This window comes from Streptopelia decaocto, assembly GCF_964273445.1.
Source record: "Streptopelia decaocto genome assembly, chromosome: 5".
Taxonomy (NCBI): Eukaryota; Metazoa; Chordata; class Aves; order Columbiformes; family Columbidae; genus Streptopelia; species Streptopelia decaocto.
The window spans coordinates 59,765,092-59,787,403 of NC_138659.1; the positions used below are offsets into that span (position 1 = coordinate 59,765,092).

General features: G+C 46.4%; 2 protein-coding genes across 3 annotated transcripts in view; one reads left to right on the forward strand and one right to left on the reverse strand.

The window, feature by feature from the left end:
* Nucleotides 1-6,699, forward strand: part of SLK (STE20 like kinase) — a 50,503-nt gene extending 43,804 nt beyond the window's left edge. For both annotated transcript variants that reach the window (XM_082053491.1, XM_082053492.1), the window contains exons 17-18: nucleotides 797-910; nucleotides 1,513-6,699. In XM_082053491.1, the coding sequence (XP_081909617.1) occupies nucleotides 797-910; nucleotides 1,513-1,659 (261 nt within the window). In that variant the 3' untranslated portion in view covers nucleotides 1,660-6,699. The remainder of the gene's footprint in view (nucleotides 1-796; nucleotides 911-1,512) is intronic.
* Nucleotides 6,700-7,463: 764 nt separating this feature from the next.
* Nucleotides 7,464-22,312, reverse strand: part of COL17A1 (collagen type XVII alpha 1 chain) — a gene marked incomplete at its 5' end in the record, with an annotated part of 37,639 nt that continues 22,790 nt past the window's right edge. Inside the window, 23 exons of the mRNA XM_082054222.1 lie at nucleotides 7,464-7,994; nucleotides 8,184-8,255; nucleotides 8,461-8,523; nucleotides 9,100-9,240; nucleotides 9,434-9,841; nucleotides 10,637-10,789; nucleotides 11,041-11,154; nucleotides 11,700-11,789; nucleotides 12,930-13,058; nucleotides 14,081-14,164; nucleotides 14,711-14,848; nucleotides 15,123-15,236; nucleotides 16,452-16,499; nucleotides 16,871-16,936; nucleotides 17,098-17,139; nucleotides 17,227-17,253; nucleotides 17,781-17,840; nucleotides 18,000-18,056; nucleotides 18,899-18,940; nucleotides 19,062-19,115; nucleotides 20,332-20,412; nucleotides 21,103-21,138; nucleotides 22,215-22,295. Of these exons, the coding sequence (XP_081910348.1) occupies nucleotides 7,948-7,994; nucleotides 8,184-8,255; nucleotides 8,461-8,523; nucleotides 9,100-9,240; nucleotides 9,434-9,841; nucleotides 10,637-10,789; nucleotides 11,041-11,154; nucleotides 11,700-11,789; nucleotides 12,930-13,058; nucleotides 14,081-14,164; nucleotides 14,711-14,848; nucleotides 15,123-15,236; nucleotides 16,452-16,499; nucleotides 16,871-16,936; nucleotides 17,098-17,139; nucleotides 17,227-17,253; nucleotides 17,781-17,840; nucleotides 18,000-18,056; nucleotides 18,899-18,940; nucleotides 19,062-19,115; nucleotides 20,332-20,412; nucleotides 21,103-21,138; nucleotides 22,215-22,295 (2,147 nt within the window). The 3' untranslated portion in view covers nucleotides 7,464-7,947. The remainder of the gene's footprint in view (nucleotides 7,995-8,183; nucleotides 8,256-8,460; nucleotides 8,524-9,099; nucleotides 9,241-9,433; nucleotides 9,842-10,636; nucleotides 10,790-11,040; nucleotides 11,155-11,699; nucleotides 11,790-12,929; nucleotides 13,059-14,080; nucleotides 14,165-14,710; nucleotides 14,849-15,122; nucleotides 15,237-16,451; nucleotides 16,500-16,870; nucleotides 16,937-17,097; nucleotides 17,140-17,226; nucleotides 17,254-17,780; nucleotides 17,841-17,999; nucleotides 18,057-18,898; nucleotides 18,941-19,061; nucleotides 19,116-20,331; nucleotides 20,413-21,102; nucleotides 21,139-22,214; nucleotides 22,296-22,312) is intronic.

Sequence of the window (22,312 nt, forward strand, 5' to 3'; positions counted from 1 at the left end):
GAGTTGAGCAGATTAGGGCTACTCTGAGCTTCACTGAGGAAAACTGGCCCCTGGCCGCACTCAGGTCCAGCCAAATGCTTGTCATTTTTGTACTCTGCGTCAGACCCAGTCGGGACCGGAGCCCTAGAAACAAGAACATGGGGTTTAGAGGCTGCCATTGCCAACTGCTCTTAAAAATCAAAGATTTGATGTAGCCAAATACTTTTTTTGTTTGTTTTTACAGTGCTGCAGAAGTCCTCTGAAAGGCAGTAGTACCTTACTGAGAGGAATGAGAAGCCGATGAGTAGTTGGATTATGCTTTTCCTTTCTATAGAGTGATTCTGAGCCTGCTTCTGCAAGCCCATTTCTCTCCTCTCTAAGCCCCATTTGTTAGTCTCAGCTCCTTGGCACCATGAGTTGAAATATTTCCAAAAAACTACCTCCTCTTTAACGCAATCGATTTTAATAAATTACACAAACGGTCTTTAGAAAGCAAAGCAGAAATGCTGTGTGACCTTGGAAAGCGTTACTAGGCAGTGAAGCTCAATTTGGAGTCATGCTGGCAGCTGCTGCCTTAACGATACTCAACTGTATATTTGGATTTACAAATATTTCTTATCTCAATTAGTTCTGATGGTAAGATCAGCTTTTGGTAATGCAGCCTCGTAGCATACTTTTATCTTGTAACTATTCACGTCACTATTTACACGGAATAAGCTAATTAAAAAGAATTAGGACAACATATGTCACTGTACAAATGTTGAGTTGCCTAATCTGAATTAGTTTTACATAAGGATTATCTTCATCTTGTTTTAAGAATGAAAAATGCCATCTACTGGTTGAGCATGAGACTCAGAAGCTAAAAGAGCTGGATGAAGAGCACAGTCAAGAACTGAAGGAATGGAGAGAGAAATTGAGACCAAGAAAAAAGGTAAATCAGAGCCTTTTCTGAATCAGAAAATAATTGAGAGTTGGATCTGCCAAATACAGACAATACAAGAAGTATCGCGGAGGCGGAGAAACAAACTGTACGAAGCTACTATAGTTCGTTGAATAATAAAAGATGTTAAATGTGCAAAAGCTGAGCAAAGGGCATGTGCAACAAAAAAGGCTTGTGTGTCACCAGCCTCTTGCTGCCTCCCTTTGCAGGGCACGTCTGTGTGTTTGCATATACAGCTGCTTAGCTGGAGGTAAGTCTGGTTTTAGGAATGTATTTCAGAAGCCAGTACATTACTACAAAAATCGAGTGGTAAATAGCAGATAAAGGAAGGTAGAGGTTGGTTTAGGTTTTTATATTTTGTTTTAAAATGGAAAGTTCTAGATCTTCGCACAGTTCCAAGAGTGTCCTGTGGGCAGATGATATTCTTGGCTTTCTGCATCTTGGTTGTCTTGCAGTTTAATAATTGCTAGGTGATTTTTTTCTGTGATGGCATGTGGTGTTATGATGTTACATCAGCCAACATGTCACCAGTGTACAATAGGTTTCTTGTACTTTGCCTTGCTAATCCTATGACAATCTGATTTGGGTTTTAGATGCTGGAAGAAGAATTTGCCAGAAAACTGCAGGAACAGGAAGTTTTCTTTAAAATGACTGGAGAATCTGAATGCCTTAACCCTTCAACACAAAGCCGGATTTCCAAATTCTATCCGATCCCCAGCCTTCACTCCACTGGGTCGTAACTCTGGGAACTGCTGTAGGTTTTTTTTCACATTTGGAATTCTCCATCCTCACTGTCTAACCGCACTCCACCCGCGGTGCACGGGGAAGGGCCTCGCGCCTTTGGGGGTCACTGGAGACAATCAGTGTCCGATCAGTTTCTTCTCGGAATGGAAGAAGAAGGTGTTGGTGTCTAATGGTAATGTTACGTCCTTCAGATGTTTCAAGAATAAGTGGGGTTTTTATCTTGGCCTCACGAAGTTATGTTATCTATGGTTTTGACTTTAAGCCTAAAATATTAATTATATTCTTTCTGATCACAACAAAACGGTTTCTTATGCAAACATTTAAACGGTGTAATATTAATTCTGCTACTGTGTTCTGAAGTGTCTGATTTCTCCACGAGAGAATTCCACAACTGAAACTGCTGTGAGAGGCTTCAAATATTATAATGTTGAGCAGGGTCTTCATAGCCAGGACTGAAACTAATTACTCAGAACATGCCAATAATCAGGAAAATAAACCCTTGTGTTTAAACACCATTGGTAAGAGCAAAAGCCTTTGCAACTTATTTAAAAAGAAACCTCTGGCATAAATTAAACTGAGCTGATCTCCATTACATATTTTGTCCATTAGTTCCATAATTTAATGGGGTGCTAGTTTAATTAATACAGTGCCTGAAACACTTAGATATGCTAATCCTGGCAACAGGGTAGTGTTTTGTCATTTAAAGAAACAAAACTCCTTAGCATTGTCGTTACTGTACAGACCAGAAGATTTCTTGCTGCTACTGCCATTTTTGTTGTAAATCCTCACCCTAAAATATTTTGCACTAAAATATGTAAAGGTGAAAGAAATGCTAACTTTAAAATGCACAGTTTATTCTTTTCCTTAGCTATTACAGGTGGTGAGTTCTACGAATTAAGAGCTGTAGAATGTTTTTAGGAAGCGGTGTGCAAAGTGCACGTGGTTTCTCCAGCTGCACCTGGGGCGGGTAGAGCCGTTGTTCTGTTCCTACCAAAGCCTGTTCAGTTAAACTCCCTCAGAACCGTGGAGGTGGGCGGTTGTATTTATAAATAACCATGGCTAAAGTCTCGTTTGATTAGAAGTGTTAGATGTGGTTTTTCTTTTTTTTTTAGTCATGTTATTTTATAGAAAGATTTAAGTTAAATATATAGACAAACTACTTTATGAAGCTGTTTTGCTTTTGTGTTGCCATGTACTAACATAGGCAGTTTTTATTTTTCAAGTTCATAGATGTACAATAAGTTATTTACCTGACTGATCTGCAGTGGAAAAAATCTGCAATGTTTCTCATACAGCTGGTAGGGAAATAGAACTGTATTGGGTCCCTTTTACTGCACTCTTGTTGGTGGGTAGAGTTTGAGTCATACAGAGACGGGATTATCAGCCGTACTTTGGTTTGCTGGAGTTCCATTTGTAGGACAGGATTTGCTTTTGTCAGTTGAACCTGACGTTCTGGGCTCTCTGGGCATCAGCTGTACATGTTTTGTTTTGCTGGCTTGTGTTGAGCGCGGGACTGGTGACCCTCACGTGGTGTTCGCTTCGTGGGAACAGTATCCATGCAAGTGAGTCAACTCAAAAATTAACACAGGACTTTAATCGGATGTGGTTTAAATCTTGGATGCAGAAACCCTTGGACGTTGAACTGATACCTTCTCAATGAAGACACTTAAAATTTACAGCACAGTAAAAAACAGTTGGAACATGCATGTTTTAATTTAAATTTTGTAACTTTTTGATAGCATAATTACTTTAATAGCTAGCCTTAATTTCTGGCATTTTATTATATAACTGTGTATTGTGTACTGTTGTAAATTCACATACCATATCTCTAGCATGTTACCTGTTGCTAAATGCAAAGTTCTTTAAATGGTTTATTTAGTAGAGTAAAAAATGCCTTTGAAGGCCTTTTACTTTTTAAGCTTCACCATCATAAATTGACTGTTACTAAAATAAGATTAAATAATCTTCATCTCTGTATTTAATGGAATTTGTTTGCCGTTCTGTATGAAGCAGGCTCAGGGCTTTACTCGGGGAGCAGCCAGGGCAGGCGCATTTCCCTTCTGGATTATCGCTCCCTTCATCCACAGTAAATCCTCAGGGGGAAATGTCAATCTTGCATTTTTGGCAGTTTCAGTGATAAATTGCTAATATATCCAGGCCTACTGTTTACCTCTGTCTAAATCTTTTCAATCTTTTCTTTGAAGATCCTTTTCTCACAAGCCCCCCCAGTCTGATCTCATTGTGAATTGTACACGTAGCTGTGTTCCGTGATGCAGGGAGGGATCGAAGCTTCAGCAGGTGCCTGGCCAGGTCTCTGGTAAGCGCTGGTAAGCACTTGCAGCTTTGTGAACTGTGCTGAGAATTGCTATCAAGCGTGAAAATATGTTTTTCTGGGGGATAACAGGATCTAGCATGGGTACTTAGACATTTAGGCTAATAAAATTGGTTGTAAGTATTGGAGAACATGAAAGAAGTATACAACATTATATCAATGTCAGAAAATGCAGTTCAAATTAACTTAGTCTCACTCAGGTCTGCAGGAGACCTCCTGAGATACTAAATCCAATCTCTCCACTGTCACATCCTTTAATAAATGTTAGGAGCTCCCTCTCCAAGGCAGTTAGGTATATTTTCCTTGGCCAAAACAATGTGCTTTGTACTGAGAGTTTGGCAGATCTCATTTTTCCCCACAAGACGACCACAAATCAGTATTTGCTCACCTTTGTGTTCTACTACGCCATAAATACTGTCCATGGGAAAATGAGCAAAGGCAATGAAATGCATGAGTCACAGTGTAATATATCGGTTGTTCGATTGTATTTACAACTGATTCTCACAAAAACCCAGCCTGCAGGCCCACGGCCTCTGACAGGTTCAGTCCTCACAGCCTGGTGTTCCTGAGCTCTGAGAGCAGATTTCAGCACCTGCCGAGTCACCTTTCTTGGGATGGGCCCTTGTTGGGTGCAGGAGCCGGGGGCTCTACCCACATCCTCACAGGTCCTGGAGCTCAGCTCTTTACAGGATCTTGAACCCTCTGCCGGCAGCCCAGGGACGTCTTTGGCCCATTGACCTCGGGTGGTTCTGCTGCCTCTGTTTTCTAATGAGATTCTACATCTTGAACAAATTCTGCGCCTGAGGAGGGGGGAAGGGGCTGTGTCGCCTCCTGAAGTCCCAGGGGAACTTTGCTGTTTGCTTTGGTCAAGGGGAAATGCTCCTGCATTTGTTCCACTCTGATTCCCATGGAACAAATTTCTTTTCCCAAGCACTCCGCTCTCTCTGCTGAATGCATGAGAAGCATGTACGGCATGAAAAGAGACAATATTGAGGTTGTTATTCTTATGATTGATTAGATAGGTCCTGATTTATTAACACTTTCTAAAGGAAAACCTTCAATTAAATTGACATCCAAATTCAAGTTCAGGGGCGGCAGCACCGCGCTGTCCTGACCAGTGCTGTTCACTCAACATCATTTTTCCCATCACTTTCAAAATACTGATATTCATTCCAAGCTGCATCCTTTTTTTTTCCAGATGTTTCAAGCTAATATCCTTTTAAAATTACATTCATGGGTATTCAATATGTAATCAATCATATAGTTTAAAAAAACTATTGTTCTGTCTCAGAGGACTTTATTTTTAATTCCATGCTACTGATTTTTTTTTCTTAATAAATAGGAAACTTAGCATCTTAACTAAGACAGGGCCAAGCAAAGCAGTAAGGTGATTACTTTCATCAACACACCACAATGTCTCTTACGATGGTAATATCACATAGGAAGTTTAAGTTGATTCTCTACCTGAAACAGTTTCTGTCTTGCAAGTATTTCAAGGATACTTTAGTATATGAAGGATTTGAAAAAGGCTTTTTTGAATTCAGGTACTTGAATCCACTTCTAGGTAGCCTGATTTTCACACCTGGGAAACACCCATCTTTGCAGAAAGCCAGGGAACAGCTCAATGCTAGTTGCTTCTGCTGAAATGCTGCTTTTTGGTTAATCTCCGTGAGGAAGTGAGGTGAGTTTTTGAGGACAGTGACTATATGGTCACTGGAGGAAAGGGCAGGGAGGAGTATTGAGGATGGTTACTGTGTAGATAACTTTCTGCTGCTTTGTTAGCATTTACAATCCGGTTGCTTTACTCCAAAATCTGTACTTCTGGATCTCAGAAGCTTCCTTGCGTTGATGTGTCCACGCACATTTCCCACTCCCCGACTTCTGCCATCTTCACAGCAGGTACGAAACCAGATCAGAGAGAATGAACCAAGGCCAGGGTGCCCCATCATTTCTCAGTCTTAGAAAAAGATGAGGACAGATAAAGGGAAGGAGAAGACAAAAGACTTTATGGTGTTTCTCTGCATTGCTTGCAGAGCTTTTAGTTCTCCATCCCCTTTCTCTTGCCCCAATCCTCATTCTTTGTTTCTGTAGCTACTTCTGTGCTTCTGGCATGGGAGCAGTCAGTGGAGCCAGAGAAGACATCTCTTAAGAACATGCTCAAAACCAGGTCATGAATTAGGAAGGACTCATGTGCTTCCACTGTACTAAAAGCAGAAGGGAGTCACTGAGCCCAAAGATGCTCTAATCTTCCCAAATCTCTTCCACGCTTACCATTGCTTACTGATTATCCATCCTAAAGTGGTGGAGAGAACAGAAACTAGAAAGGGACACTGAATGAAATGTGTAATGTTGAACTGTCATACCCCTGTTTTCTGTAGGAAAGCCAAGCAGGGAGGTCTGTGGTGAGCACACTCCTCTGAGGCACCTCCAACCTTGCACTGTCCCAGCAGTTTGCTGAATGTTTTGTGTTAACTGCAAACCAAGTCATTTTTGCCTTACAGAATGCAACCAAAATCATGAGATGGATGACTAATTGGCTAAGGGTCTCTGTACGTACAGCTCGTGGAAGTGAACTTGCAGTAGCAGCCATACAACAGGGTTTGGGTGTTTTTTGTCTTGTTTTTAAAAGTAATATGATTTCATGGCTTTCTGTAGAATATTGTAATAATTCTGCTGTAAATAAAATAAAATCACAGTTTGCTGAGATGGCCTCTGCTTGCTTCATCGAAAAGTCTCATGAAATATAAGTGATCCATGAGTGAATGTGACAATTTAGAATTGTTAAAATAATTGAGTGTAAAAAGTATTTTAACATTGTGCAATGTGGGGCACCCTGACGGGAACAGCCTGGGGTGGGAGTGTGGATCCAGCACAAAACAAAAAGGATGTTGTTTTCAGTGACTACCCTGTCAGTGGGAATTCAACTTGGGGCTGTAGGAGCTCGTTTCTGCCCCCCCCCAGTCTGTGGTCCCTCATGGTGCCACCCTTCCTGAGCCGGTAGAGGTGAAGGAGTGAGGCGCTGCTGTTTGGCTGATGGTGACTGTGGCACCCTGGGACAATGTGACTGGAAGGCAGGGATGCCTGAGGAGCAGCTCGGTCACATACCAGTGATGCGAAACACACCAACCACCAAAACCACCAGCTGTGTCTGCCCATGGTCACAGTGAAGCTGGTGCTGACAGCCTGATGTAACACTGATCAGGCACCTTGGGGTGAAAAACACACTTTAATGGGGCTGTTTACATTAAACATTTTTTTCCCCAAAGTTTAAAAACCAGAATAAAATACAAAAATATTTTTTAAAGATCAACAAACTACACTTAAAAGTGCTTCAGTTCAGTCCCTGCGCAGGACGTGTCTCACTGTGCTGCTATCAACAGGCGACCCAGGTTCCCTGCGAAGCACCTGCATGTGCTGCACTTGCACAGGGGACCCCCCCCAAGCCACAGCCCCACTCAGAAGCACCAGCACGTGCTTCAGCAGGGCCTCCTGCTCGCAGCCGGCACAGCGAGTGCACGGAAAGGGAATCCCAGCGCAGCGAGCGAGCTCAGTCCCGGGGCTTCTGACAAGGCCATTTGTCTTTTGGGTGGGAAAGGGCTGGTTTCCTTTTTTTTCTTTTCTGGATAGTTGGCCAGTTGTTAAATGTTTTTTACAGAGCTGGGAGTAATACAAACCTGGACTGGGTGAGACAGGAAGCCCTTGTCAATCCAAAGACATATGAACCTGGGAATTCAGGGGAGCTAAGCCAAATATCAGCAATAGGAGCAAATACCCATGCAAGGGTCACATTGGACACAGAGCCATTCCAATCTCAGCAGTGACAATGCACTATTAAGTCTAAGTGGTAGCTGATGGGCAGGGACACTTCAGCACTAAGGCAGTGAAGATTTCAGCTAATTCTCCATGGGCTGCTGGCAATGCTGCCCAGTACAGAACCGAGCTGGCTCTTTCCTTAAACCCCAACGCTTCTTTTTCTTCTGCCAACATACACTTTTTCACCTGGGGACAAAAAAGTTAAAAGGAGGATTATTTGAAAAGCTCATGTGAGGAAACAAACAAAGTAAAACAAACAAACAAAAATGGGACCGTGTGGATTTTCCAGCAGTTCCCAGAGATGGGCTGGTGCCTGGGGAATCCTTCACTCCCCAACACGCAAACTCTGCTCCTGGGGTCAGCCAGTGTTCTCACCTTTCTCTCCTTTCTCTCCTTGTGGTCCCCTGTGGCCCTGGCGTCCTGGTGGGCCCATTGGTCCAGGGTCACCTGAAGGAATGAGAATACCAAGTTTGCCCTTGAGAATGACTGGCCCACGACCACTGACAGGCCAGGGTAAGACCAAGTTCGTGCTTGGGCCAAGATCGTGAAGGTGCCACCTTCCGTGCAAGCAGCCCTGTGCCAACTATCTGTGAACACAGTGCTGCATCCTGGGCATTACAGGGCTTGAGAGGGAAGAGATGACAAGCCTTACCTTTGGGTCCAGGATAACCCCTCTCCCCCTTTTCACCAGGTGGCCCCTGGACGGTACCATATTCTGGAGAGAGACATGAAGGAGATGATGAATGAGTGGAACAAACTACTTGCAAAAGCCTCTGTGCTCACTGAGAGCAGCAGCGCATTACACTGGAAGGACATTACGTTAGATGGGATTAGACTGACTGAGGGCAGGTTTTTAAAAAAAATAGGTTTGGTCTCAACAAAGTCCCAGGGGAGGCTGTGATCCCATTTCACCAGCACTGCTCTGCCACCCTCTCTGGGTGTCCTGCCTGTCACCAGGCCTGAAGCTGGCCCATGCTCAGGGAGGGGAATTTGAGAACAGCTGTGTCATGTGCCAGCCCTGCCACATTAAAATGGGCCACAAGGGTTGCAAGCACAGTGGCCTTCAGGGTTTGGGATGAGTTTCCTATAAGTAGTGGGAAAACCTGATGTCCTTCCTAATGGTGAGACTCCCCAGCAAGGGACGAAGGGGATGGAAAGACTCTCTGCCTCCAGTTTTGTGTCTTGACTGTAGTTTTGCAGCATGCAAAGGTGCAAAGACTACCAGGTGTACGTGAGGTTGGAGAAGTCTCATATGCATGAGCCACAAACACTAAGCCAATATGTCACTTACTTCTGAAGAAGTCCATGAGGTCCTCGGTGACATTGCCGTAGGCTGCAAAAACCCTGCTGATGCCGGGGGGACCAGGAGGGCCTGGGGGACCCATGGGTCCCTGTGCAGTGTAAGACATCAGGTCCTGGAGAATACCTTGGCCTGGGAAATTAAAGACGTCATTTGAAAGGAGCTCTGGGAAAACTGGCTGGCTGCAGAGGCAGGAAGGTGCACGGCACAGCCGCAGGCAGCAGGAAGGGTGAGGGAAGTGAACAGTGGGACACCAGGCACCCTGGGGGGTTAGGAGTTGTGGGCTGGGACAAAGAGGATCAGGACAAGCAGGTGTCCCACTCACTCTGTAGGTTCTCTGACACCCGGAGTGCCAGCTCAGTGTAATCCAGGGATCCATGGAAGGAGTCACTGTAAGATCTGCTCGAACCTGCTGATCTCCTGTGTGATTCCTCCTCTGTCAACAACCCATCACCGCCCATGGAAGCATCATAAGAGCCACCGCTGCTCCGTGAGGCACTGTAAGATGACATGCTGCTCACGGAGCTGCCGTATGAGCTGCCAGTGCCCAGTGATCCCTCATGGGATCCCTCAGCACCAAGGGATCCTCCATGCAACCGCTCGGAAGTCCGTAACCCATGGTATGATGAAGACATAGACCCAGCCACTAAGCCACTGTCTCCTTTGGGTCCTGGTGGTCCCCGTGGCCCAGGGGGCCCAGGTGGCCCTGAGATGTAACTTCGAACTTCATCACCTGCAAAATACAAGAGGGGGGACTTCAGGGACACTGGGGTACCTGGAGCCCCCAGGCTTGGCAGAGGTCCTGCGCTACCAACCGCATGAAGACTGGAGTGTGATACTCTGTCCTGCCCATCATCGCAGCCACCCTCATTCAGTGCCATTTCTAAGGCATCCTGCACCTACATCAACCTTGATCTCTACAAAGGGCACAACACCCTTCGCCTTCCCATCCCTCCTACAGTTTTGGGTCCCTGATCTTGGAAACATGCCCAACGATTTTACAGAGGGGTGCACTCCCATCAGGCCTATTTCAGCACAGCTGCCCCAATAGCTGTTCAGTGACCAGTTTTCCGCAAGTGAGGGGATCTCCATTTTTTGTACAGGGTGTCGTGGACAACTTGCCAGCATGAGAATTCAGACTAATGTTGCTTCATAGCTGGCTCAATGCTGCCCTCCAACCCCTACATCATCCATTGCTCTGTAGGCAAAGAAAATGCTTTTCTCACAGCAAAATTCTGCAGGTGACCTTACTAAGGCCTCGCTATTCAGCACAGGCCAACTGTCACTGCCCAGCACCTGTCCCTTTGGCTCACAACACGGACTTCTGCCTCACGGTCAGACTGAGAGGGGCCGAGCCTGTGGGCGCAGTGCAGTCCTGCACAGCCCTGGCTGCAGAGCCAAGGTGCTGCTGCAGCCCAGTTCAGGGAGGGTTCCCACAGGACTGGCCCAGCGGGGGCAGAGCCGGCAGCCTGCGCACGGCAGAGCACAGCGCGGGGTGTGCGCAGGGAGGACGGGTGGTACCCCTTACTTTTCAGGTACTGGATCAGCTCGCTCCTGAACTCGTCGCTGTGGGTGATGTCAGCATAGGACAGGAGGCCGGTTCCAGAGAAGCCTGGTGGTCCTGGAGGGCCAGGAGGGCCAGGTGGACCCTGGACTCCAGAGAGGGACGAGTATCCCACACCTTGAGAGAGAAGAAGAATTATTTTCTGACAGTGAGAGAACAAGGAAATCACACATGTCTGGAGATAAGTTTAAAGGCTCCAACCCCAACTTCCATCCCTTTCCAGCTGATGTTGATGTGATTTTTTTATTTAAGTGACCTTGTTCTCAGCAGGCAGTCAAAGCCCCTAGCAAGCTAAACCTCAGTCTCAGTCCCCCCAGCATCTACAAACAGAATCTCCCCCCAAGTTGTGAGAAACACAAGTGCTTTACTTTGTAGGTAAGCAGAGATGTCCTCCAGAGAGGTGCCAGGTGATCCAGGGATCCCTGGAGGTCCTGGGGGCCCTGCAGGTCCAGGGGGCCCGACAAGACCACCGAATTCAGAGTCTGCAAGACAAAAGCGAAGAAAACAAGTCACCCAAACCATCACAGCCTTGATGAACCTTCCCTGATGATAGAGCTAATGCCAACTACAGGCAAGTATAAAGTGCTTTTTTCTCCCCAGCACATTCTGGTGCAGCCTTCCTGGTTCACCTCACTTCCCTGAGTGTAGATATCACATGGGGAAGTCAGGAGATCCCAAAGAGGGTAGAAGTCCCTATTTTTTTAAAATATACTTTTAAAAAGAGACAAGAAATTCCTTTATTGTGCAGAATTTGGAGAAGACAAAGGGCTCTTCCATCCCCAACCCCAAGACAGCTCCTGGCTGCTGCTGCTCTGCACAGGGGCACGGTGACCTGTCTGCAGCCCCTCACGGTCTGTGCAGGTGCTGGCAGAGCCCAGGAGGCCTGCAGCACCACTCACTAAGGCAGAGGGACCATCAGCATCTCATGGGGTGATGGGCAAAAGGGGAAATTCTGTGCACAGGCCTATAAAAAGGACCCTGCGGGTGTGTAAGGACCTATGGCAGGGGAGTAAAAAAGTCGGCTTACTTCGCAGGTATGCTGTCAGGTCACTGTAAGATAGACCAGGTGTCCCTGGAGGCCCAGGTGGTCCAGGGAGCCCAATGCTCATCCCAGAACCTGCAAAATCAAACAGATCCAAGAGCAGCAGATGATCAAAACAGGCTGTTACAGTGGGAGCAGACAGGCTGCAGGGCTTGTTCAAAGGCAATGCAGGATGAACTCCTGCAGGGTGGAGTGATCCCTTCAGCAGACTGTGCTGGGAACCAGGGCTCAGGCTTTGTTCTGGACTTGGAGTTAAAGCTTGCTTTGTTAATCCCAAAACAAGGGCACCTGCAGACAGACATCAGGCCCCTACTCTTGGCAAAAGCCCTGCACATGTCAGGAACCTCTGACACAGTGTGGGGCAGCCCAGGATATTCAGGTCAGCTGTGACCCACTGATGCATGTGCTGCTCTCCCTGTGTTCACTTATCTGCAAGCAGCTCTGGTGCAAAACTTAGCATCTTTGTGATTTGCTCTAATGAAATGTCCTTGCTAATAAAATGCAGCTGTCTTGCTTGAAGTGTTGGGGTGCTGCTGTTAAACAGCAGTTTCCTGCTTTCAGAACCAAAGAGGAAATTCCCACCAACTTTGGAGAAGCGCTTTAGTGAGCTATAGTCTCTAAGGACAGTTTAGTGAGCTATAGTCTCTAAGGACAGTTTAGTGAGAGTGAGCATGTACTAGGCTGTGCTTTTAAGCAAATAGTTGCAGCTACCAGGATTAGGCACTATAGCAGTGCTGTTGGGGACGCTCCAGAGTTGTCTCTGTCCGACAGTTCTTACATGCCATATCACCCCTTTACAGATGGGAAAATGAAACAGAGAGGTGGAATTTGTTTCAAATAACTTTAAACTTCAAAGAGTTCCTTGCCTGGGCTGCCTTGACATGAAGATCAACTCTTCCACAGATAGATCCTGGCCACACAGCCAGTGTGAAAAGGGTTATAAAGGCACTTGAAGGTGTTGGTGGGACTTTAAAGATGGCTAAGATGATGTTCCTAAGCTGAGTCATTAGCAAAGCAGGAACTCATTACTAGAGTCTGTGCACAGTATCTTAGCTGCAGGGTATTCTCTTCTGAGTCTCTCACAATCCCTGTGAGGAGGTCTCTGTACATAGGGATTCACACAGTTGACACTGATAGAGTTTTCACCGACAGCATGAGCTTTCTGCTCAGCTCCCAAAGGAACAGAGGGAAATGCACACTAATAAAGACCATTACTTGTCAAATAGCTGATAAACCGTCTGGTCAGCTCATCATAATCCAGTGACAGAGACATGCCATCTCCCCCCGGTCCAGGAGGTCCTGGTGGGCCCCGAGGTCCAATTAGATACTGACGAATTTCTTCTCCTGGAAATGAAAAATAGATCTTTTTAAGACTGTCCAGCTGCTGCAAAGATACCAGGTGTGAGGAGTTCCCAGCCTGTGAGCTGAGGCCCCACCACTAGGAGACCATTACAACCTATGGATGCAAAGCTCCTTTCCCCCCTCTACTGTTTTTCTGAGTGTGAGCTGAGTGTGTGTGGTGTCAGAAACATTTGTGACAGGGCTGGGAACCTCCTACAACCTCAGGCATGAGGAGGATGATAATCTGAATTGCTAAAGGCACCTACTTGTGCTCTGTTTCTTGAGGACACCCAGGACAACAGGATGGGCAAAGGGAATAAAAAGTGTCTCAGTTGGGAAAGACCATGCTGAGCTCTGTGGCATTTCAACAGCCATTTCCCTGTTTGGGACATGGAATCTGATTGACTCCCCACTGGACCACACAAAATGAAGACAATGTTGGCCAGTATCATCCATACCTTCAGGTGCAGCAAAATGACATCCTGGTGATTTACATATCAGCCCACAGTAACAGTGTGTAGAAAAGAACAAAGAGTTGGGTATCCTCCTCACGTTAATAACAAAGACACAGCAAGGCTTTGGGGTGGGCAAGAAGGAATGGGGAGGACCCTAAAAGAGTGGGGGAGCTGGAAAGCAGAAAGCCAAGGTTTAGTGGGAGATTGAGGGAAATCGTGGGGAACTCCTGAAAAGGAGGGACATAGGCAGATGCCACTTAGAGAGCCAAAGAGGGAAAGGGAGGGGAAAGAGCAGGAAACTGCAAAGTTACAACAGTGGCTATGAAAAGCGAAAGGTAAAAAAGTACAGCTCCTGGAAAGCATGCAGAATGTCCAGAACAAGACACATAAATCTGTCTCCAGAGGATTTGGATGAAACATTGCAGGTCATTCAGCAGCAACTATGGCAGGCCTTTGCCCTCCAAAGCAGCTGATGGTCACCCCAGTTGGAGACTGGAAGGGAAGGGCAGTTCTCCAGGATGCTGGGATGCTTTATCCCCAGCCCTCATGTTTCCCTTGGGGGTCACTTACTCTGCAGCATATCCAGAAGTTCTTGGTACAAAACGGATGTAGTTGATACCGAACTGGCAAATGACTGATAGCGATCTGAAGAGCCTGTGGGAATGAAGGCAGGATAAGACAGAAGGTGAAGAGGGGTCAGGCAGGGACAAAGGAAAGCTAAATTAATCCAGTTTAACTAGTGGAATGGGCTTCTCACACCCCCAACCATGTCCCACACAGTCTGGTCATCTCCACAGCTGTATGGTCTGTGCTCTTCTGACTGGGATTCCAGGCTGCTTCCAAAAAGCACTGGGAATTTCGTTTACTTTAGGAGGGCCTCAAGCATACAAGGCAGCCTCAGAATACATAAGACCACATACACCAAATTGAACCACATCTGTTTGGGTCTTCAAGGTGTCATGGGGTCTAACAGCTAATTAGACTTTTTTAAACAGCAGCAATTGTTAACGAATTTAACCATTAAAACAAAGCTCAGAGGCCACCTCAGCTGTGTGGAGTCCTGAGCCAAGGTTGCAGAAAAAGAGTTGGGGTGCTGCTATTTCAAAACCGGTGTTTCTCCTCTAATTCTTACTTCCTAAGTGTCGCACAAGCTCAGCCAAGAGTGTGGCTCAGTACCGAGCTTACCAACATGGTGCTTACTTGTCATATAGCTCATGACACGGGTAGCCAGCTCCGCATAATCCAAGCTTGTCCCATCTGCAGTAGTGATGACTCCAGGTAGGCCTGGAGGGCCTGGTGGGCCTTGGGGACCAGTCAAATAATGCCTTACACTGTCACCTACGTAGGAAGCCAAAGATATACACGCATCACTAGAAGGAAGACAATGGCCATATGCACAACTACTGGACCCTCTTCCCCTGGCAAAAGCAGACCAACAGAAGGACAGTTCTGCAGAGGCCACAGCAGGCAACAGCACTTCACAGGGTTCAGCAAAAATAAGGCCAGAGCAGTAGGGGTGCTGCTTCTAAAAGGAGAGTGACAAGGGGCTCAGGAAGCAAAAGAGAGATAGGCATGCATCTGCTGACCCATAGCAAACTCTCATTATACTCACTCTTCAGGTAGTCAGCAACATACTGCTGAATCTCTTGAGATGAACTTCCACCTGGGCCAGGAGGACCGGGTGGCCCAGGAGGTCCTGGTGGTCCCTGAATTTGTCTGGATCCACCTATATAAAACATTGTAAGGAGAAGGAATGTTTTTGGCATAATTGCATTAGACAAAGTGGTCACAGAATCACAGAATGGTTGGGGTTGGAAGGGACCTCTGGAGATCATCTAGTCCAACCCACCTGCTTAAGCAGGTTCACCTACAGCAGATCGCACAGGAATGCATCCAGGCACGTTTTGAATGTCTCCAGTGAAGGAGACTTCACAACCTCTCTGGGCAGCCTGTTCCATGATACTAAAGTGTGCTTGCATTGAATCCTTCCCACAGGTCTGGAAAAAGCTTTAGGAATGGATTATGGAGGAGCTCCCCACCTCCATCTATAAACATGGTCTGAGTGTGGGCTATTAGGCAGTATAATGTCTTCAATTAATTTGACATCTTATACTTCAGCCTATGCAGCTCTGCAGGGCTGAGTCCAGAAACCTTCCTGGCTTCATACAGACAGATGTGGTCAGTTTGTGTACCAGAGTGCAACACTGTGCAGAAGTACAGCTGGAGCTCCATAAAGCACTCAGGCTCATGGGGCTCACCTCACTGCGCTGCCGCTCCCAGTCCCAGCCAGCCGGGGCAGAGCCAGCTCAGGAACCTCCTCACTGACCTCCACTGCAAGATAGAGGTGGGCCCTGTGTGATTCCTGTCACCAAGGTGTCAACTGACAAGGTGTCAGTCTTTCCAGCACCCTGAGGTAGTATTGCTAGAACACAGTGTGGAGCAGCAGAGGCCTTGTTCATATGGAGGGACACTGAATTTAATCCATACACACTTTTCATGAAACTGCGTTAATATCCTGCACACAGAGATGCTCTTACTCAGAATAAAAGCAGCTTAATTGACAAGAATCCACCTGAGGGTAAGTAAAACTCAACAAAGGGCACTTGTGTTCTGATCAGAAGAGTTTCCATTAGAGGGTTCAATGCAGCTTCCTTAATCCCTTGTGGAACACTGTTAGCCAGCCTGGAATTCTTTTCTTTCATGTCCCATAAGGACAAACTCTGGCTCAAAGGATTCACAGTAAACTGGAAACAAAAACCTTGCCATTATTAAATTGTCTGATCTAAGGCAGGCCGTGAAAAAAGAAAAGTTTTGAACACAAACCTCATCAGCATTAGGTTGGCACCCACACTTGTAAAACCCAAAGGAGATTTTTCAAAGTCTCCACCAGGATGTCAGCATTTCTTGATAATATCACAGCAATGATGGTGTGGCCTCTTACCTCGAGATGCCCCGGGGATGCCAGGAGCGCCTGGGACACCTGCATCACCTGGAAAACAGAGCGAGGGAGACAGACAATTGTAATGGCTGCCATTGCATGTCCCATAATTGGTCGTATAAAACAGTTGAGCTACAGGTTGTCAGAGAAGCAACTACCCAGCCCTTGTAATGACTATCTTGAGTAGCAGCTTGTTGGGCAAAAGCAGAAAGGAGAGGCCACAGCAGCTTTCCTGAGCCCTCTGTGACCTGTCCAGGTGCCTTGTGCTCAGAGCAGTTCTATTGCCATGGTCCTGCTCTGCCTGAAAAGGTAGGGGTGGGCACAGCCACAGTTCCCAAAGGACCATGTCACTCCATCCTTTAGTCTCAACCACTCCTGGCTGTGTGAGGCCACCAGCAAAGAAAGAAGATTTTTAACTTCACCTTTGGGTCCAGGTGGGCCTGGCGGGCCTGGAACTCCTGGTGGTCCCTGAATAGTGACTCTGTCACCTGTAAATTGCAGAAGGAGAGTCAGAAATTCACAGGAACAAAGGGTGTGGACAAAATCCTGGCTCCACTAAAACTAAGCTAGAATCAATAGAGCAGGATTTTTCCCCCTTGTTTCAGCCTAAGGACAATGAATTAAAAGGGGAAAGGGGGCACAGACTGACCCTGGGAGGAGAACGCTGGAAGGCCAGGTTCACCCGGTTCTCCTGCAAGGGACACAGAAATGGAGGAGCAGTCATATACATGGGCAAGGTACACTGTGCCCCACTGCTATCTCCTGGAAGCCTCCTTACCTGTGAATCCTCGTGGACCTCGTTCACCTGTGAACAGGGGAGCAGAGGAACAGCGTGAGCATTTGCTTTGTTCTGATTAACAACATCCCAACCCACACTGCAGAATATCATCATGGCCTTCATTTTGCAGGGCAGAAATGAGTAAATGGAGTAGGTCTCATCTTTTCCTGTGAGCTGAGAGCTGAGCTACACTTCACAGGGCCACCTCCTTGTACTGACTTAGCCAAGTCCACATTGCATTTTGCAAAAAGATTGTTCCCCTGACCATGGCAAATCTGAAGCTCTGAATGTTCCTGAATCCAATGGGCTTGCAAAGTCAGGGCCCGAATACAGCAACTGGCACGATACCAGTAATGGAGGCTAACACATTCCTCCAACAGACTGACTTGTTCTATGGCAGCAGACAGGAGTCCTATTTAGTGACCACTGTGGTAGCTTTCTTACAGCTGCAGAAAGGCAGGACACTGTCTGCTTCCAAGTCCTTCCTTCTTTCTTTTCAGTCTGAGCTGCTGAGATCCATCTAGTATCTTTGTGAGGCAGCAGGATATACCCACCTTGGTCTCCCTTCGGGCCTGGTGGGCCTGGTGGACCTGGTGGGCCTGTGAAGAATGCTTCTGTAATTAAAACAAAAAGGTTTCTTAATGACATCCAACAGAACACGTCACAATTTTCCTCTGGCTCCACCTGGTCCTAGCCAAGGATGTGCTCTCTGGAATCCCAACAGTCAGGACATTCCCAGAGCACAGGCGAGGGAATGAGGGGGAAGAACCTACCTGAGCTGGACATGGCAGATCCTGGTCTCCCTGGTGGGCCTGGAGGTCCTGGCAATCCTTCTCCTAGACAAAAGGGAAACAAACAGCCTTCAGGACGATGAGCCTCAGCAATGTAAGTAAATGCATGTCAGAGATGATATGTCTCCAGCCATGGTCATAGCTCAAAATTTCCAAGTGTAGGCTAGTATAATTTTTTTCTCCACACACATCTATCCCTGTTAGGTATTTTTCATTATCATTTGCCACCACAGCAGACGTAGGACAGAGAAACTCCTTGCTTTGTGGTACAGAGTGCCTACCCCAGCTGACCTTCACTGCATTGAGAGGGAAGGTTCACTTCATCACACACCTGACCTGCTCCCCTTTGCTACAGAGCAGAGAGCAAGGAATGGGGTCATGCTCCTGTCTCATGTCCTCCTGTACCTCCCCTTTTCTGTCTGTGAAAGGAAAATCTGTGCTACAGGAAGTGAAGTGGGGATATGTTCCTCATTATAAAAACCACTGTTCCTCATGATAAGAACCACTCCCTCTGTCCCCAGCTGGAAATTAAAGCTGGGTAAGTAAGAAGTTAAGATGGAATTGATTGCAGTTACTTCCTCTGGGGACTTGAGAACATTGAGTGTCTTCCCAAAAAGTATGGCTTTTATGAATTACTACTCTGGCTAGCAAACCTCTGCCAAAGCAAATCTCTCTTGGGCAGCATCTTGCTGCTGTGAAACTACATTGCAGTGAAATTGTGTTAGAAGGAACCCACTGTGTGAAATTCTGCTTCCAGTACAGTCAGCCCTACCAACTTCCACCAGGTCCAAGATTGCACCTGAGATACCGCAAGGCACAGGACGGAGGCACTGGAAAAAATGCCTACTTTCCAGGTTTGTTTCAGAGAAACAAGCTCTTACCTGGGGGGCCAGGAGGTCCAGGGGGTCCCTGCACAGATTCACCTGATGAAGAAAGAATATGGGGTATTAAAGAGTAATTACTCAGCAAACTGCACAGCCCAGAAATGTGCCGTGTAGCTTAGCACTGACCTGCTTACGTACTGAGATCTGCTATGCTACTTACCTGGTGGTCCAGGGGGACCTGGTGGTCCTGCTCGCCCTGGTAGATCTGCCAGCACTGTGCAAATGAAACACACACAAAAAGGGGAAAATTGTTGCCGTGAAGTTACTGCTGCTATGGAAACACTGTTGTTACATTGCTGTTAAAAGCTCTTACAGTTAGAGGTGGAATAAGGCAGGACCTGACCTAAGACAAAGCTGAAGCAGAGTGGGAAGAAGACAGATGTGCCTGTTTGCCAGCACACACGTTTGGGCATGAAGCAAAATACAGCACTGAGCAGGCTGGCAGCAGATTGGAAACAGGGAGGAGAGATCTCTGGAGAGTAATGGTTGCTGAGGGAAAGAGCAAAGGATTCAAAGGCTGAAGAATGGGGGAAAGAACTTTCAAGGAGAAGAAATATTCTTTCAACACAGGGCAAGTTTTGAGAGGAGAACATTACTCAGCCATTATTTAAAAAGTAGTTGCTCTGTGTTATCTAGATTGAAGATGGATCCTCACCTCCAAGCTGAGGCAAAAACTCAAAAGTTCAGTGATAGTGAGATCCAAGACACCTGAATGGGTGATGGGACAGTACTGCAGCATGGTCTGACCCCATTCAGATGGGGATCAGGCAAGGACCATTTATAATTTTATGCCCTCCTCTGCCTTGGCTCTCTCGCACACTTGCAGAGGTCCCAGATTCTAGGAATAATGACTGTAAGTGCACCACACAGCTAGTATTGCACAGAGCAAGCAGACACTCTTCTTGGGATGTTGCTGAACCACTCTGTTCTGCTTCACTTATTTTTGTCTAAAATAGCATTTTCTCTCCTGTGAATTTGTCCTCTAATTCAGAGAGATTTTGATTTCTGTTGCTTAGATTAACATGCCTTTTCAAACTGGTTGTCCTCTTACAGATGGCTCTGTGTTCATGTTACAAAGGGAAATGCCCTGTGCAAACACAGTGGCTAAAAGGCCACGCTGACACCTCACAGCCCTGTGACCATCTCTGCTGTTAAAGACTGTTCACCAACCACAACTCTTTAGCTTTCCTCTCTGTGACATTGGCCAGGTGCAACCTACCTCCTTTTGAAAGGACTTTGGGATGCACAGATGAAAAGGAGGGCAGAAGAAGCAGCTGATATTGCTGTACCACCACCAGAAAGGCACACACACACTTGCCCTATATCATGTTGAGTGGAAAGACGTAGAGGCAACTCCTGCTAGCTGTGAGCTGGCCTTGAAGCCTCTGGCACCTCTCTAAGCAAAGGAGTGAGAAAGCAGGCCCACTTACTTTGAGATGCTAATGATGAGACTTCTGTTTTGATAGTTTCTATCACAGCTTCACCTGGAGATCCCTTCTCACCACGTGGACCTTTTTCAGGGAAAAAGAAAAAAAAGCGAATTAATTAACTGAGAGAAGGTGACATTTTGTACCCACTCTTCACCTCCCTGACAACAGGTTCAGCCTTTGTTTATGTGAACTGGGAGCATGAACTCAGTCCCCGGCTCTGAGGGACACTGTATTCAAACATGGTAGTTACTGTACAATTTGCTCTAACAGGATCATAGAAAACAGTCTAAGGAAGGTTCTTAGGAGTCAGCTCTGTTCAGGCCCTTCCAAACGGACGTCTGTCCAACTGGCAGTGGTTTCACAGTGAAGTTATTCCCAATTTGGCTGTAGTTTGTTCTCCCACCTTTTAAAATGGCAGATGGTATCTAGCTGGGCTATATCCCCTACCAGAGAAAGGCAACTGCACTGGAGAAGTGCCTTAGAAATATCACCCTTCAGAAAAAATAATATACAAAAAAAAGACATTTGCAGCATGCACATCACACTGGCTCTTACCACCCCCTTTCTTCTCCTGAGGAAGGAAAAAAGAATAGAAATTCTTTACAAGATTAATTAAGCCAAATAATGCAGCAAAATGAACTGAAAGGAAGAAATCTGCAAACAAAAGGGAGAGAGATTGTGCCAAGGGCTGAGAGAATTAGAAACAAAGAAAACTAATTAATTCAGTTCTCTTAAGAAGCAGAATCAAAGCTGATGGAGAATGAATGGTACCTTGCTGTCCAGGGAGACCAGCTGGTCCAACAGGACCTAGTTTAAAAGGAAAAAAAAAAACAGTTTGCATTATACAGGGTGTTTCAAAAAGATTGACCCGATTTGAAATCAGGTTACTAAATAATTTGGTCCACCTTTCTGAAACAACCTGTATTTTCCTGGTTGTATTTTGCAGTAGCAGGAAAGAATCAATAGGTCTTTTATAAGAACTGAGACTATCAAATAATGCATTGGTCTGCACAAGTAAATCAAATTGCTGTGGGATATGAAATCATCAATGTCCCACGTATTACCTGAAGCTGTGGAGAAGAGACTTATTTTCCATCATGTGGCAATTAAAGCCCTTGGTGCCACTTAGACTGAGGAAATAACCAGAACATCACTGACCACAACAGAAATGCAATAGGCCTAATCCTTCTCCTGCATTCCCTGCTGCAAATTGAGCCTGGCTCTACCAAACCAGTTTCAGGATCAGCTCCAGCTGTAAGGCTGGAAGAGGCACAGAAGCATAATGAGAACCAGGGCTCAGGAACTCTGCTGCCTGACAATAGCGTGCTGGAGGGCAGAGTCTGACCTGGGACAGACGAGTCTGAGGACCAAGCTCATGCACAGCCAGAGTCTGTGTGTTTGTGTGAAAGATTTGCAGATACTCATGTGGGATTTCTTCTGTCTCGAGTTCAAAGCTAAGACTGGAAAACAAGCCCTTGCCAATCTCAGTAACAGGGCCTGGAAAGGGGTGAGACACAAGTGTGCTTTCCTGAGAGGTAAAAGAACTTGATTCCAGTCACTGGACTTGACATGAGTACTACTTTGTACTCATCGGATCAAAGGACAAAAACAGTGTTCCCAGTTTGTTCATCTTCTCAGCCCTCTCTTCTGTCCTTCCCTACTGTGATCATATTCTATTTCTCCCTTGAGGCTGCTGCCTCCCCAGCTCAGCCCTCAGTCTTTCTGCAGGGAAGGGTGAGGACCATGAGTCCTGCCTGAGCAATCTTCCCTCACAGACAGGGCAGCCTGGCAGACACAATAAACATCACACATTAAATGAAGAACTGGATGCACGGCAATGCAAGCTGCCTGCAAAAATGACAGCAGAGGAGCAGCTTTCTCACCTGGAACACCTGGGGGCCCAGGGGGGCCAGCTGGGCCTGCGGGACCTGGTGGGCCTGGCAGAGCAATAGTTGACAAACCCTCTGAAACACAAACACAT